General features: G+C 42.3%; 1 protein-coding gene across 2 annotated transcripts in view; it reads right to left on the reverse strand.

Moving 5' to 3' along the window:
• CDK5RAP1 (CDK5RAP1 mitochondrial tRNA methylthiotransferase) overlaps positions 1 to 17495 on the reverse strand; it is a 236214-nt gene that overhangs the window by 59046 nt on the left and 159673 nt on the right. For both annotated transcript variants that reach the window (XM_078652079.1, XM_078652080.1), the window contains 3 exons: positions 14516 to 14613; positions 4628 to 4683; positions 1217 to 1347 (listed from right to left, as the gene is read on the reverse strand). In XM_078652079.1, coding sequence (XP_078508205.1) covers positions 1217 to 1347; positions 4628 to 4683; positions 14516 to 14613 — 285 coding nt within the window. The remainder of the gene's footprint in view (positions 1 to 1216; positions 1348 to 4627; positions 4684 to 14515; positions 14614 to 17495) is intronic.

Consider the following 17495-nt stretch of genomic DNA (forward strand, 5'->3'; position numbering starts at 1 on the left):
AAAATTTGCAAATCTGTTTTTCCGAATGTAACCATCAGTCCTTATGGTTGAAACTGGGTCCTATGTAAAGCGCTCTGACACCTTCGGGTAAAGTTCGCGCTATATAAAATCGCATAAATAAATAAATAAATAAATTCTCACTATCGGCCCAACTGTGCATACAAGCACACCAGTGTTTGCTGCCCAGCACGTGAACGTATTTCGTTCCGATCCAGTGCTTTAAACGGGCTACAACATTTGAGCAAACAGACAAGCGCTTCCTGTGATTACAGGAGATCCAAACAACTCCTGCCTGCGTTTATGGCCTTCATACCCCGTTCTGGCAGGAATGGCATCCTGCCATAAAATTGCAAGTACTTCGCAATGCTGTGCTATGTTAACGAACGGTAGATGTGGCAGCACCCAGGATAATATGATGCTTGGCTAAATACTTTATATGGTCCCAAAGGCGAGATCCGTTACATTGTAAATGCTTGTTTTAAATAGTCACAGTTTGTTACACTAATAGCCATTCAATTTAAACTAATTACACTATTAGCCATTGATTTCCAAATAATGTAGCAAACCATGCAGCATTATACTAGTGCTCCTGATAACACAAATATATGAAGAATTGGAGTAACTATGGAGCTAAAATCTTTTTTTCACTGAAAGCACTCTAGGACAAAAAATAGTATGCTACGTTTGGGTTGGGAGGAAGGAATGGGCTGGTGTTTCACAGTAGGGAACACCGTTCCAGAAGGATGTTGTTTATAATGCACACACACTCAAGGATCAGCACCCAGCAGCCTTCCAATTGCCACCAAAAATTGTTGAGAATATGTTCTTATTAAACTAGGTATTCCTGTTTTATGGAAAAAAAGAAAAGTTCAAATCAACGTATCATCTAGAAAAGCAAACAAACAAAATCAAACTAGAAATGCTTGTTATTCCAGGAAGGGGCACATTTGGTATAGAGGGCAACTTTTAAAGGAAGGTGGGATATTTATATTAATTAGCCGATTTAGATAAAACAGATATTTTTGCAGGTTTAGAGATAGCTATTTGGAGAGAAGCTGGGTAACCCTTCTGGCAACTGCCCACTCCTTTCTCGCTTAAGTCTGTACATACTATTATTCATTTACAAAGAGGAGAGCCACTTGCCCTCAGCACTTTGATTCTAATGTTCATAGCAGGAAGAAGTCATAGAAGCCCATTAACCCTGACCAGGACTTACCGCCCTCATGCTGTAGGCAAAAAGGAAGCCCATGTTATAGCGGACTGCTCGCAGTAGGGAGACTGTCTGCTGGTGATCGTCTTCCGTCTCACCGCAGAAGCCAGCAATGAAATCGCTGCTGAGGCTCACACCTATTGAAACAGAGTAACAGGCCTGGAGATGGTGTGAGCAGGAGAACATATACTACTATAAAGATACAGCCAAGGCAGAACATTTGGCAGGAAGGAAACACAGAGAGAGCCAAAAGGCCACATGCACACTATCAGGAAAGTGTGCAATGACACAGGCATCTCACTTTTTGCCCTCATAGAGACAGACCCCAACAGCAGCTAGTACCAACCAGTCCAGGTACTCTGGAGACCCATGTCAGCATGCATATAGTTTCGGTGTCATTTCACAGAACAACATCCTTGAGACAGATATGAACAGGAACAAACAGTAAACATTAAAAGCAACATCAAAACAAATGTCAAAGTGACAAAGCACGCACAGCTTCACATGCATTTCTCTCACTGCCCTCCTAGAAAACAAAACATAGAATACAGGAGCAAGCACCAGCCACTACAGGGAGCCTACAAGCTAAAAGCACAAATTATACAGCGGAATAGGCTAGGAATGCTTTAGACCTCTCACAGCCTACCTTCCAAAAACAACAACCAACAATAAAAGGGTGCAAGAACCAGAGCACAGTACTGTTTATCCCGAGATACTAACCACACACTTTACTGGTCACTGAACAGAGTAACTTACAGGAGAGCCTGCCCTAATTCAATTGTGGCCTTTGAAGCTGTGGCAGATATGTATTATAGTATTTTTGATGAAGATCTGGCCACAGAAGTTTGGGGGTGCTCTGTTTAAGTATGAAATCCAAATGTACATCTACACCAATTTGTCTCATATGTGGAATGTTCATGTGACCGTGCTGTACAATATCACACATATCCTTAGCAGATAATTCATGGAGTCATGTGGATGTGACCGAGGAAGGCTGTGAATGAGGCTTTGATATATCAAATAACAAGCCTTGCATCTACATCAATTTCAGAAGTGACCGACAGCACCTTGGATTGTGCCTCCACCCTCTTGAGTCTCAGAGAAGGAGTGTGATTAAAACATAATGAGAGACAAGTCCCAGTGTGCTTTGGGACTTTCCTAATATTAGCTGTGGTAGTTTATGCAATCAGCAGGTATTCTTTTAAGTATGTTTTGAATGACTAGTAGCGAAATTGGAAGTCAGTGGTCTAGGTTGCACGCCTCGCCCGATCATTGAAATAACCATGCAAACAAGGTTTGTCACAAGAATAACTGGCGAAGTGGTGCAAGCATCCTATGTACGAAATAACACTTTGGCAGTCTCCATTGATTTTCAGAACTTGCAACACTTGCATATGCAAAGGAAGGTCAAGTGGTTTTCCAACTAGTATAGTGACTGCAGAGAGAGAAACGTCTATATTGAAGCACTGTTGAGGAAGGAGCGAAAAAGGCAGACTATCATTACATCACTAAAGTTAGCAAGATTGGTACTGGGATATAACAATATTTTTTGGGAAAATACATATAATCTCAAGAATCAGGTTAGTATGACAAACAGCTCACCGAACTAGTAAAGAGGAATGATTTGAGCGTCATGCAATTCTTAGAGAGATCCATTATTTACTGGATTGGTGGGCGCCCTTTAAAAGTAAATGGCTCTGCTAAATCATATTCTGACCAACCAACAAAAATGGATGGAAAACCACTGAAAAATAAGATGGCGAGAAACAATAATGAATTGAACGGTTTGAATACACAGCCTTTTCTGTTGTTCAAAACTTAGACTTAAATATTATTTTCATATTAATATTTACTTTTTGAAGTAGGCTTTATGGTAGCCCCAGGCTAAAGAACGATGGCATAGCATTTAAGAGAATCGAATTCAAATAGCCTATTAATTGTTCTATATTTTGGTAATGATTTCTGACCAACCAATTACAGTTACGAGAGAAATAATAGGTAGGTAAGTGGTGTCAACCAATATTACACTAAGCCTCACTATGAAAAGCTAGCATTCGAATACATAGTCCATCTGGGTGATTACGCATTGGTACATTCATTTTTATGTTTAAAACGAATTTATAAAATACATCTTGACAAACCATACACGTTTCTGACAAACAATGTGCCAGCACAAGGCTTATAATAATGTGTTTTTTAGCACAGAGAATCAAGGTTGAACGTGCTAATTATTTTTATTATTGGGAAACGATTTAGGTTTGTTTTCCTTTTCTCAAATAACTAACCAGGGGGAGATGGGTCACCTTTTAAGTATGACAAGTGGGCATCAGTCTTCTTAGTTATTGCGAATGGCGAAGAGTACCTGTGCTCATGGGTGCAAGGTAAATTTAAGGAGCACACTGGGGCTTCATTGCTGTTATGACAGTCTTTCTGTATTCTTGGTTACAACTTGCGAGGGAGTTTGCTTCGTTGACAGCTAAGTTGTATCAATGCCCATCTTGTTTGGGGGAATTGGTATATATATATATATATATATATATATATATATATATCACAGCATGGAATATACTAATACCTGTTAAATGAATAAGAGTTATGGAGAAATTTGTTTTTTCTATAACCTTAACTATGTGTGCGAGATGATATTATGAACATAATTTTGAATACCTTGCGGCATGTACTGGGGGATGTGACTAATAAAGTAGTGCAGATTTACGAATGCATTATTTTTCAGCATTTCTCTTAGCTAATAAGTGGGTATTTTCCAGTTTGTCTTGTCACTGAAAGGAGGCTAGCATCAGGTTACTAACAGTTACTCAGCAACATCAAGTGTTTTAGCAGGTTCTATGGAATGAGATGGGAGTAGATGACAAACGTTACCAATGTGGTTGTATGAAACCAGACTGATATTAATATTTTTCAAGGTGTGAATATTTTTTTTCCTAGTGATTACCAAACAGCATACTAGGTTGTGACTCAATGTTTATTTACTCTATATAGGTTTGAGTGTTAACCGCATGCGTGCGGGCGGAATTCCGATCGTACGCTGACTTTTTTAAAAGCGCACTTTACGTGACGAGCTGGGCTCGTCATGAGCGTGCGAGGAGGCTACCTCATGACGAGCCCAGCTCGTCATCAGCGTCAAAGGGGTTAAAGATCATTTGTATTTTGTGTTGGTGCTTTCTTTAAAATGCAATCTCATACAAAACAAGACATAAGAGCAACAATAAAGCTTCCCAGAGACTCAGAAGGCTCAAATACAGTAGACAGACCCACACGGCACAGTGCAAGCTTCACGGCGACCACACTGACAACTATAGCGAAGGGGACTAAGATATACACAGGCATATGCAAATGAATACACAGAAGACAGTTACCAACCAGACACAGCAGCTTTGCATTGGTAGAAAAGGTTACCTGGAATGCACTCTTGTATGTGCTGTACGAGCTCTAAATAGGCTTCCCTGGTGTATCTGGAATGAGAAGAAAGACAGGCTGTCATGATGTTGTTCTAATGCCGATACGTTTGAGGGTGCATCTAAAACCAATAGTGGGTAATGTTGAAAATCTGAATAACTTTTTCGATACCAAATAGCTTAAACTTTTGTTTTTCACCTCCCCATGTCATTGGCACTTGGACTCTAAGAGCAATATAGGCATGGTCCCAAATGTTTGTGTCACTGGACCACAGAGCTAGTGAGCAAGAACAATACAGTATATAATTGGAAAACCGAAACTGGCAAAGTGGTGAATGTAGTGGTGCGAGGCCATGTGGAACAGTATAGCAGGCTCAGGCCTGGCTTTGGAGGTAAAAGGCTCTTCACACTACTTCTCAAATGAGGGGCCCTCACTAAAGATTAAAACGGATATCGTTTCTTGTCTTGAGGACATTCAACATTGAAGTTCTGCTGAGACAGTAATCAGTGGTGTCTGCTGTTATACTAAATTAGAGAGGAGAGGTCATCTGGTACCTAGACCTAGACCACGGAGTAACTTTAAATGTCATACCAATCAGAGGACCACTATCAACATCTATGAGAAATATGTCCCTGACCTAGAAGTGAAATGTTACCCAAATGTTCATTAAAAAAAATCTGAGAAATACCTCCAACGGTATAAATTTATATGATAAAGTCCATGCACTCTTCCTCCCCAGACCTCTGACCACATTGCTGCATGGACGACATAAACAAACAGTTTTTGAATCTTTATCACAGGCCACAGTCATCATAAATGCATAATCTCCGACCTGCAGTTACATGACAGCAGCTAATGTTCTGTCTCACCCTTTGCACTTAAACCAATATCCCTGGTGGTTGAAGTAACCTCAATCATCCAGGCTGCCTTATTACAAGACGATTGCTCTTTTAAAAAAAAAAAAAAAGTTATCCTCATTCGCCACCAACCTCACTTCGCTTTGCACTCCAGCTGTCCATACCCATACTCGGCATGCTGAGAAAAAGTAGGCAATTGGAAGTGGGAACCTTGAGGAAGACCCGCCAACATGGTATCAAGACTTACTGGGTGCTAATGAAACCGTATGAGATAACTCTTCAGCAAAGCTCAAGTGAGCTTGAAGACATTCGTCGTAATACTTCCAGAGGGGACTGGAAGTAACCGACTTAGTCCGAAGAGTATCGAGTCAGCATAATCATGGGACCAAAAAAAAAAAAAATACTAATAACTTCTAGCTTTTTAAATCTGAAACCAGTCTTAACTGCAGCAAGTCCCAAAATGCTGTCTTTTTTCCGCAGCAAGATCTGGCTAGGTCCAGCTTAGAGGTTGCCACCACTGAAGTCAGCCAATCTTAAAATGAGGGCGGAGTGGTTTCTGTCCATCGTATGCATATTTGTCTTCTGGCTAGCAGGATAGCGTGAAACAGCAGCAATCTAGATGGACCCGTAACTTGATGTGTAAGGCCAAAAATATTTAAGGCTAGATCGATCTGAATAGGACACCCCAAAGTGCTCGCCATAAATTTGCCAACACTATCCCAAAAGGTAGTCAAGGCAGGGCATTCTTTGAACACATTTATATCTATAGCCTGGGCCAGACCGTATTTCTTGCAGCTAACTGGTGGGCCTGGACAATTTTAGAGAGCTTTTAAAGGGATAAGAAGGCCCCATGGATGGTAAACAGGTGGTTCCTTTTCAACCATTCTGGTTTGACTGCATCTTGTAGGATCTTACAAGAGTTCTGCCATAGATAGTTGTACTGTTCGCCAGGTAGGGATTCCCCCCACACCTCCTCGGCCAGTTTAAATCCAGTTTAAATCCACCGTCTGCAGACTCGACTATGGCTTGATACCAAAAGGAAACCTCTTTCCTCCCAGGTGGCTTAGCCACAAGCTGATGCGCTACGAAATTGCCACTCCCTATTGGGTACTTGCGTTTTAGTTGTTGTTTGGCCCAGCTTTTCAACTGAAAGTATTTAAACCTTTACAGGCCTCCTCCGATTTTATCCTTGAATTGTTCCCATGAAATAAGAGTAGACTCAAAAGCCAGGTTTCCCCAGACCGTCAGCCCAGCCTCTCTTTGAGGTACTGCCAGACTGTCTCTCAGGCACTCCAGGGTGCCAGGGAAGTCCCAAGCAGGGTCAAGTTTCAAAAATAACTAAGCCCAACTGTGGTTCTAAGTTTGGCCCAAGTTTTAGAAAAGCCCGGGAGGACCTTCAACTAAACTTTTTTTTAAAGACTTTGAGTCACCAAATCTGAACAGATATCCATCCTCAGGTAAGTTAGCTCCCTTAAGCATGGCGAGAAACATCCCCCCTGCTCCGGCGCCAACCAGCATTTTCAGAAGCATACGTGAATGTGTAAGCTGAAAAGCTCAAGCGTAAAACTGGAGATCTGGCAGAGCAAGGCCCCCTTTCTCTCTCCTTTTACCAAGCAATTCCTGTTGATTTGTACGCCCTGAAAAAGGAGTTAATATCCCGCTGTAGCTTGTCAATAGCCGATTTTTCGAGGTGAAGAGGAATACAATTAAAGAGAAAGGTGACCTTGGGGAGTACCTACATCTTGACCAGATCCACCCTCCCAAGCATAGATAAAGTGAGTTGAGCCCAGGATTTCAACAACTTCTGACACTCCCTGGCCACCATAGTTAGATTTACCTCAGCTTTCTTTGTTATATCTTGCACAATACTAATTCCCAAGTATCTAATCTTAGAACTGATCCTGTGCTGATGCTGGGTCCCCCCAGGATTCCAAACCATAATCTCTGTTTTTTTGGCATTAATCTCATAACCTGAGGCAAGTCCAAAGTTCTGTGCCAGGCTGATCACTGCTTGAAGTGCTGTTGACAGGTTGGCCGTTAAGACCAAGATGTCGTCTGCATACAGGGCGACCTTCCTCTCCCATTCCCCATACTTGAAAGACTGAACATTAGGATCTTCCGTAAGTCGATGGGCAAGTGGCTCAATATATAAGTCAAAGAGGAGAGGGGAGAGTGGGCAGCCCTGCCTTGGCACCCTAGAGATCTTAAAGGATTCAGTGATATTACCATTAACCAAAAATCTGGCTGTATTGATATATCAACTGAACCGTTTGACAAAACTTTTTCCCTAGGTTGAATTTCTCCAAGACTTCCATCAGGTAAGGTGAAGGACGCTAAAGGGAGTGAATAGGTGGAGGCCAAATTAATTGCCCCCATACGATCACAGGTAAGGTCGGATAGTTGCCTTCCCTTGACAAAGCCCTTCTGATCAAGATAGAGAATTTTGCCCGCCCCAAGTCCTAGCCTGGCCGCCAAAATTGAAGGAAAGATCCTATAGTCCGCATTCAAAAGCGAAATAGGTCTATATGACCCGCAACTTGATGGACTTTTCCCAGGTTTCAAGATTAAGATGATTGTGGCGAAATTCCATGAAACTGGAAGCTTTAAGCCTTCCTGAAGTATCTGGTTAAAGAGCTTTGTCAAGGTAGGAGCAATCATATAACTTATTAATTTAAAGAGCTCAGCTGGGAGCCCATCGGGTCCCGCGGCCTTACCGTTCTTACAGAGTATCATAGCCTTCCTAACCTCTTCTTGGGTAAATTCCCGATCTAAGTGATCCTGCTGTTCGAGTTTCGGGGAAGGGAGTGAGATTTTATCCAGCCAGCCCTTGACATTGAATTTATCCACCACTTTGTCCTCTCGATAGACATCTTGAAAAATACACACAAAAAATCTCAGGGCTCCTCTTCGGAAAAAAAGAGTGAGATCCCCACCTTCACTAGTGATTTCTTAATTCCGATTTCTTGCCCGGTCCGATTTGGTTTTCCACGCAAGCAGCTTTCCTGCCACTTCCCCATATTCAAAAAGGCCAATCTTGCTTGCCTCCCATTTTCGAATGAGCCTAGTATGCAGGGTACTCTCCAGCTGACCTTTCAATTTCTTAAAATTAGACTGGAGTTCTAGCTGAATTTCAGGGGGAGCCCGACTATTTAAATCGGCCCCCGCTGCCTTCAGCTTGACTTCGATTGATGCGATGTCATTTTTAGAATTTTTATTTCTGTAGCTTGTTCTGCTTGTAATTTGCCCCCTCAAGAAAGCCTTTAAAGAGTCCCATACAACTGATATTGAAGCCGAGTCTATATTGATTCTCAGAAAATGTTCTGTTTCCGGAGATAGAAAGGGAATCTCCTCTTCCTCCTAAAGTAAGGCTCGGTTAAAGGACCATGACCTGGCTTGGCTAGATTGTGGCAACTCTAAATCTAATAAAATGCCAGAATGGTCTGAGAGATGAGATGCCAAGTAGGAGATATTTGTAACTCTACCTCTCAAAGATTGGCTAATCAAGATTGGCTAATCTATTCTTGATTCATGCCAGTACTTCTAGTTTCTATAAGAATCTCCCAACTGCAGGCCTGATCTTTCTCTCCAAATAACAGAGAGGGCGGTTTGCTTCATCATCTCTAATAAAGAAAACCTGAGTCTTAGAACGGACAGCGGCTCTTTTATTTGGCGACTTGTCTAATGAAGAATTTAATATGATATTAAAATCCCCTGCTAAGACTACCGGGTCAGGAAAATCCAGCAAGTGAGAAAAGATAGTCTTAAGAAAGGAGGGATCATCCAGGTTGGGTCCATAATAGCAGACCAGGGTAAACTGGAACCCCAAAATAATAACTTTCACTATGACCCATTTGCCACATGGGTCAACTAACTGTGATAGGATCCGAGCCTTGGCAGACTTTTTGAATAGAATTAAAACCCCTAAATTTAATATTTGCTGACTGGTTAGTACTAACATAGGAACCAACCTATCTTTTATTCTTAGGAAGGCTAATGATCTCTAACTTAAGTAGGTGTGTTTCCTGGAGAACAATGACCTTCCGGGGGAGTCCGCAAGATATTGCAAAATCTTGTCCCTTCTCGGTCTTACGCGCAGACCATTGACGTTCCAGGACAAAATCTGTACAGAGCTCATGGCAGGTCAAATCAACAGCCTGTTGCCCAGAGAGAAGATTGAAGAAGCCAGCACCAGCACCTGATCCAACGAAGCTCCAAAGATGAGATTAAAATAAATAATATAGGAAGAATGAGGAAGTTTTTTGTTTTTTTACCACACTGCTCCCCAGCCCAAACCCAGTGCCCTCAAACCCCCGCTCCAACCCTGGAGAATCCATACCCCAATTATCTGGACAGGTGGAGTCCAGAGATTGCATCCCGGAGCAACCTGACCCGGCCCGCCTTAAACATTTTTTTAAAAAAGGTGTATAAACCCTCAAAATCACTAAGGAAAAAGAGAGAAAGGGCTAATTAGACAAAAGGCTTAATTTTAAATGTATACTTTTTATATTGTATTTTTTTTAAATCATTTTTTTTCCCCCTTTTTTGTTTAAGAATTTCCTATCCCCCCTTAAGTATCGGATTGCCTTCTTTCCCGTTAATGTGTGTTTTATTCGTATTGTATTATTATTATTATTTTTTTTTCCCTATAGCTCAGACTTCAAAAAACTGAACAAATGGAAAGAGGAAGAGGAAGTAGAGCTAGAGATGGCTTTCTACCATCGGCTAATAAGAAGTACGGTACCCACTCCAAAGCCAAGTTTCTCTATTAGTGGGCCCCCTTGCTTATCATAACAAGCAGCTCATCCGCCTCCTGGACTGATCTTAAGTAGTGCATCTTATTATTATGCATAACCCTCAGGGAGGCAGGACACTTTAGCTGTGTTACCGCACCATGCTTCTTGAAGTCTTCTACCTTCCTTCCCAACTCCCACTGCCTGTCCAGCGTGGACCTGGAAATGTCAGAACGAATTTCTAAAGAAAACTCTTTAGCCTTCAAGGATTTCACTTTCAATGCTAAGTTAAGAATCTTCTCTTTTAAAGCAAGGTGAGAAAGTTAATTAATATCTTTCTTGGCTTAGATCTATTAGAATTCCTACGAAAGGGATCCTTATGGACCCTCTGCATGTTGCGACTCAATGATTCTTCTGAATCTTCAAGCTGTAGGGAGACTTTAAGTAGTGATACAACATAGGATCTGAGATCTGATCCTTCACTCCCTTCTGGGATATTGAAAAGACGCAGGTTGTTTCTGCGAGCATTGTTTTCCAGTACTATTGCTCTTTATCAGGAGAACTAAATGTTTGCATTCACCATTGGTGAATACATTTAATGTTCCCCAGTGACGCTCAACTTTCGGTGGCCCATGTTAGATCCGTCAGTCAGAGGGTGGTCTGTCCTAAATCCCTTTGCCTTCTCCCCTCTTGTTTTGCTGAATTCATTTTTGTTGGCCTTCAAACATTTTACCAAAGCTAACCAGTGCTAAAGAGCTTGTGCTCCCTAAAAATATGGTAAAATTGGCTTACACTAGATTGGCATATTAAATTAACTTATAAGTTCCTAGTAAAGTGATATACCATATATCCAGGGACGGTAAATTAAATGCTACTAGTGGGCCTGCAGCACTTACTGTGCCACCCATTTAAGTAGCCCCTTAAGACAGATATCAAGCCAGCCACTGCAGCTGTGTGCAGTTTTTAACTACCAAAGCGATTTGGCAAAATAAGCCTTTTGCCAAGCCTACAACTTCCCTTTTAATACATGTAAGTTACCCCTATGGTAGGCCCTAAACTCCCAGGGGGCAGGGTGCATTATATTTAAAAAGTTGAATATGTACGGTTACATTGTATATGTCCTAGTAGTGAAAAACTCACCAATTAGTTTTTCACTACTGTGAGGTCTACCTCTCCTATAGATTAACAGTGGCTTAACTTATTACATTTAATAAGTGATAACGTTTGTTTTGGAGCAGGTAGAAATGTCATGGTAGGTGTCCAAGGAGTTGTAATTTAAAATCCTATTCAACTGTAAAGTCATATTTTCAATCAGAAATCTGAAAATGCCACTTTAAGAAAGTTAGCGTTTTCTCATCATAAACATCTGGTGCCTGCAGGTTGCGTACTGGGTGGTATGGTCACGTACAGTTGGCCTTTGTGTATTCCTCTCAAATAATCATAAAATAGAGGGATTAGGCCATCCTGACAGCATGGAAGGGGCGGAGCTGTGCACAGCTCCATTTGCACTTCAAAGTAGATGCCTCAGCCCATACCTTTTGTGCCCCCTGACATCTAGGGACCAGGGCAGGGAAGCAGGAAATTCCAGACACTTCTTTGGAAAGAAAACGCCAGACGTTTCTTGTACTTTAAAGCAGGTGCTAGGTATAAAATGTGGGCCCTCAGACCTACTTTTCAATACACTCTTGGACCTATGGTAATACAGACTAAGGATTGCCCTGCTGCCGGAGGACTACGCTGCTGCCAGAGGCCTGCCCTGCTGTCTGAGAAGAAAGACTGGACCTGCTCTGTTCATATCAAGCTACCTGAAATGTCTGCTACACTGGACCTGTCTGACTCCTGCTGGCCTCTGGAGTGAGTTCCTGATCCCAAACAGGTGCCTCCGGGTCCTGTACTCCTGGTTTGGCATCAGTTGAGCTCCTCTTGGGAAAAAAGGGGACATCCTAAAATTTTGAAGTCTTTGTGACTGTGAATGGGCCAGTTTGTACCAAGATCTTACTGCCTGAGCCGACTACCAATGCGAAGCTGTGTGAACCCTTCTCTTGCCACTACAGCGACTACCAGATACGACAGGCAATGTGAGATCTGCACGTCGCACTACAGCATCAACAGACACAGTGACCGCCAACATGAAGCTCCAGCAATGACCATCTGTGTTCCCAACAGGATCTTCGCACTAAAGCAACAACTGTCTGCTATGTCCAGCCTGCTCTTCACACAATAGTAACAAACATCCACAATGCTCTCCCTGATCCTGTGGCCTCCTCCAGAATGTCTTGGCACTTTGTGCTGTATTTTGAGAAGGTAACTTTTTCAGCAGGACACACTGGTCCTTCTATCTGGCCAGCGCTCCATTGAGGTCAACCTGAACTTGAGGCTTTCCCCTACAACCAGATGACCACGTGTGGCCCTTTTTGCTTTTAGGTGCTATACTTGTCTAAATCTTCGAAGCTGCATATCTCTGGTTCTACTGATTGTTGTTTTGTTGTTAAATATTTTATTAAACTTTCCTCTTTTTTTCTAATTTGGTGTGACATTTTTCTTGTGTTGTGTTTTCACTTTATTACTGTTTAAGTGCTGCATAAATACTATACACATTGCCTCTAAGTTAAGCCTGACTTCTTATGTGCCAAGCTATCAGAGTGCTAAGCATTGTTTAATTTAGTGGGTGTTTTTTTGTTCACACTGTCAAGGATTGTGGATGTTGCTTGAGAAGGGCTCACACCCCATATACAAACAACTCAATTTCTCACAGCCCTAATCATAAGTGCCCTATGGATGGCTGAGGTATTCAATTGACACAATAAATAGTGAGATCACAGAGTAAGGTATTTACTGAGTCTGGTATATACATCCTATTTCAAGCCTCCACAAGAAAAAAAGAGAAATTATGTGTGGAACTGATGCTTTTCACACCAAATTCAACGTGTATTGGAACTTACTGGGAATTATTCCCCTGATACGTTTCAGCAGGATTGACCTGCCAAAATTTACAAGGCAAAACCACAGCACTTAGGGCCCGGTTCACAGAATGAACTTAAGACTAAATCTTAAACTTACTACTATTTGGTATACACAGAATGCACTTACTACTTTCGGGATTCACAGAGTGAACTTACTACTTTCGGGATTCACAGAATGAACTTACTACTTTCGGTATTCACAGAATAGATTTAAGACTACTAACTTTACGTCTGCACTCGGGCCGGAAATTCAAGCCCGGAGGCGAAGCTTGTGGCTTGGAGGCGGAGCTTCCGGCCCAGAGGTGGGGATTTAGCCATGGCTGAAATCTCCACCTCTGGGCCGGAAGCTCCACCTGCAAGCCGCAAGCTCCGCCTCCGGGCCGGAAGCTCCGTCTCTGGGCCGCAAGCTTCGCCCCCAAGCCGGAAGCTCCGCCTCGGGGCTGGAATTTCCGGCTCGAGTGCGGACGCAAAGTTAGTAGTCTTAAATCTATTCTGTGAATACCGAAAGTAGTAATTCATTCTGTGAATCCCGAAAGTAGTAAGTTCACTCTGTGAATCCCGAAAGTAGTAAGTGCATTCTGTGAATACCAAATAGTAGTAAGTTTAGGATTTAGTCTTAAATTCATTCTGTGAATCGGGCTCCTAGAATTTAACAAAGAACTTGTCACGAAGATCCACTCCAGGGTTTCAGCGTCTGCAAACAAACTCCCGGGAATGCACTGAACCCCTTGTATGCTGTTGACGTGCTCAGCTCGTCATGAGGGACGGTTGAGCTGCCCTCATGACGAGCTGAGCTCGTCACAGCCATTGGAACGTTCGCACGAGGGGATAATTACCCCGCTGTGCTGAGCGTTCTAAAAACAGGTGTGGTGTAACGAGCTCAGCTCATCACAAAGGCAGCTCCGCTGTGCCTCATGGCGAGCCGAGCTCGTCAACGGCGCTGCGCGCAGCCCCCCCCCCCGCACAGCGGGGGGGTGGGTGGGGGGGGGGGGGGGACACCCCGCAGCCAAGGGGTTAATCTGGGTGCATGAACTGAAGCACTCTGGTGTTCCCAACAGTACAGACCCTTCTCCCCTTACCTTCTCCGCATGAATTAAAGACCTACTTCTTTATTATCAAAATAAAAGAAGGACATTTTTATTAATGCCTAACTGTATCCCAGTGACAAATACCCTGAATTTACTCTTACAGAGCCTGCATTTCTATACAAGTGGGGTCCCAAAGCTTGCCACCACTACTGCTGAAAGAAAGAAAGGTCCTGTTCCTGAAAACTAAACATATGCATCCTCTCTACAGGGCGCTTGTTTATGCAAATAAGATTTTCAGAACGGTACTCACCCTCGACCCATGGCCTGCAGGACACGAGAGCTTCCACTCTGGACAGGAAGGTGAATCTGTTTGCAAATGTTATTTCTTTCCTGAATGAGCTGGAGGACCTACACATGCAAACCAAAATGGCAGCTTAGAAGGCAGTGAGTAAGGAGGGAGGTCTCGGAAACCAACAAACAGCAAGAATATATTTTTTAATAAATGTTACTGATAACATATTTGCATCACTCTGGTTTAAAACTCCTTTACTTTAAAATCAAACTGAACAAAAGTTGTGGCCTAGTTCAACACTTCATGAACAAAAAAGGTTCAGATTCGCAAGCTCCTTACGTGCATTTGCCAGCTACGAATAAAGAGAAACAATTCCTTCCTTTTAACATCTTCTTGCTGACTTATAGCACAAATCCAGTAGATTGTAACAGATCACGCGATGCCTGATCCTTAAATGAGCACATTCCTGACTGTCTAACCTCCCTGTGTCACTGTCTGCTGGGGTACAGCCCCACAAAGTGGATCTATATCCCACCTCGTTTTCTGGTTCTCAGGTCACGCTCAGTGAATACCAAAGAACAGCATAAGGGGTTGCACCTTTAGGTTTACTACAACAGTAACTAAATCCAATGAACGTCAAATGAACATATAGTGTGGATTTTCTCCAGTTACATCACATTAAAATATAATTTAAAGACAGTGATGGAGCAAGGATTCGCACGTAAGGCGACTTTCTTGTATTCATGAACCTCGAATAACAGTATTAATAAACAACCAACATGTTTGTCATACTAATTTTTCCTTTTCCCGTACATTCCGGGTGTCCGAGAGAAGCTTGCTTATGTGTTTACTAATACTAATACGCTTGCAATCTAAAATGGCCGCTGCTACGCTGGAATTTAGACTGCGCATGCGTCGGTCATACCCATGTGACATGACGTATTCGTTGTCTTGGTGGGAAACTGTTCGCACTTGCGCACTAGAGCTAAGATGGCTGCTTTGTGTTATCACATGCCAGAAGCTTGCACTGCTGCTTTTGCTAAGCTGTTCGTTCTGCTTAATTATAATGCTATAGTTGATTGTAAAGTAAGGGGCATAGTGTAGAAATTCATGGTATACAGTGAAATCATTTATTCTGTGTTCTAAAACTGTCCTTTTACTTTTCATGTTTCGTAATCTTTGGGCCGGAGGGACGGGAATACTCCATTTTGAAAATTCCTTTGCACATGGCACTCTACAAGAGGAGGGCTGAAGTCATTTGTCATTGAAACCCAGCCAAGACAAGACACAGCCAAGATGCACCTGGGAAGCTGACCTCTCCCCTCGGTCGAAGAAGCCAGAGTGTACCTGTTGAATTACAATGTATTTATTAATAAAGCGATCATTGTGAAGTGAAATAACGATGTAATGTGAACCTGAAATGGAGGGGCGGGAACGTAAAAATTAATATTCAATACTGAAGTAACAAATATTTAGGTGGTGTGTCGACCTCTCCTCCTCTTTTGTCCAATCGAAATTGGGGATTCTTACACTTACAACATTGAGGGGTGGTACACTGACCGGGAAAATAGTATAACAAGCCTAGGTTTAGCTAGAGAAATTGTCCAACTTGTCCGAATAGCTGACCTGCCACTGACCCAACGCACTCAATAGCTGATCGAGAACAGAGGTGCTGCGGAGCACTCTGTCAGAAGACTCGCTGACCCAATCGGGGTTCTGGACCTTAAGTGCTGGCAAAGCACTTTGCTGGGGAATTCGATAACCCTGACTGATAGCTGCAGAGAGGGAGTAGCGCAGGCGTTGCAACTGAACTGCGGGTGCTGGTCTTAACTTTCGGTGGTCCGGTTCTGATCCAAATCTGGCTTCCTTGTCCTGATTCTGACCTGCACTTGCTGGCCTACTGGCGTTTGCAACTTTCGGTGTTCTCTGTCCTTAACTGACCCGTGGCCAGGGTTGGTCTTCACACCGTTCTAGGTAAATATAAATCACTGTGGGTAACAAACAGCATATTTGCGTCCTTTTCTTACCCCTCCCTTTATCTTGCTGAAGTTATAATTGCATATGTTCCTTCTTTTTTCCCTTCCTTTATGATAATTAATAAATCATAAACCTTGCCGTTATTAGCATGTTCTATTTTTTCCCCTACCTTATAGATGGATGTTAAGTACTGTTCATGAATAAATAGATGATCAATTTCTTTTACCCTTCCTTTACTAAAATCTGAAGTGGTTATTCTGAATTATTAGTGTGTTCCATTTTCTTACCTTCCCTATAGGTACATGGTAATTCAGATACGTCATTATAATTGAGTTCCCTTTTTCCCCACCCTCTTGAAACGACTAAACTGTGACATTCTAGCATGTCCCTTATTTTCCCTGTCCTTTAGAAAATACAATTCCAAATCTGATTTCTATACGTTCATTTCAGTATGTTCCTTGTTTTTAGCTTTCCTTTAGAATTCTAAATGGTTGGCATAATATATCTTTTGCATAGTTATACGCTTTTCATGATTCTGATTATTGATAGCTTGCTTGCTGTAAACCTTTGGGTCATGACTTTTGATGAAGATTAGATAAAGGTTTTCAAAACTTCTCGAGTCTGTGGTTATATATGAATGCATACTGTCGTTTTGCTACCATTCCTATTATTCTAAACTCCCTGATCCCATAGGTCCGTGGATACCAGTGACCAGGAGTGTAAGTCAAAGGTATAGGACCTAGGAAATACTAATATATGATCGTCAGTGCCCAGGTTACCTGATCTCGGAAAATAGGGATTTGAATTTGGGAAATGGGCCTAGGTGAGTATTTGGTAAATTTATAGACGGGTGACCTGCGCGCTCTATCAATAGAAATACAACCTTTCCATTGATGAAAGACACATAGTTACTCATTGAGCTCTCAGGCACTCCCCCCTAACAGAAACACTACTTCTAAGGCATACTGTTATGTTTGTGGAAGAACAATGAACTGCCAGTCACAGGGTATTTTTCATCACC

Source organism: Lissotriton helveticus, chromosome 7 (genome assembly GCF_964261635.1).
Source record: "Lissotriton helveticus chromosome 7, aLisHel1.1, whole genome shotgun sequence".
Taxonomy (NCBI): domain Eukaryota; kingdom Metazoa; phylum Chordata; class Amphibia; order Caudata; family Salamandridae; genus Lissotriton; species Lissotriton helveticus.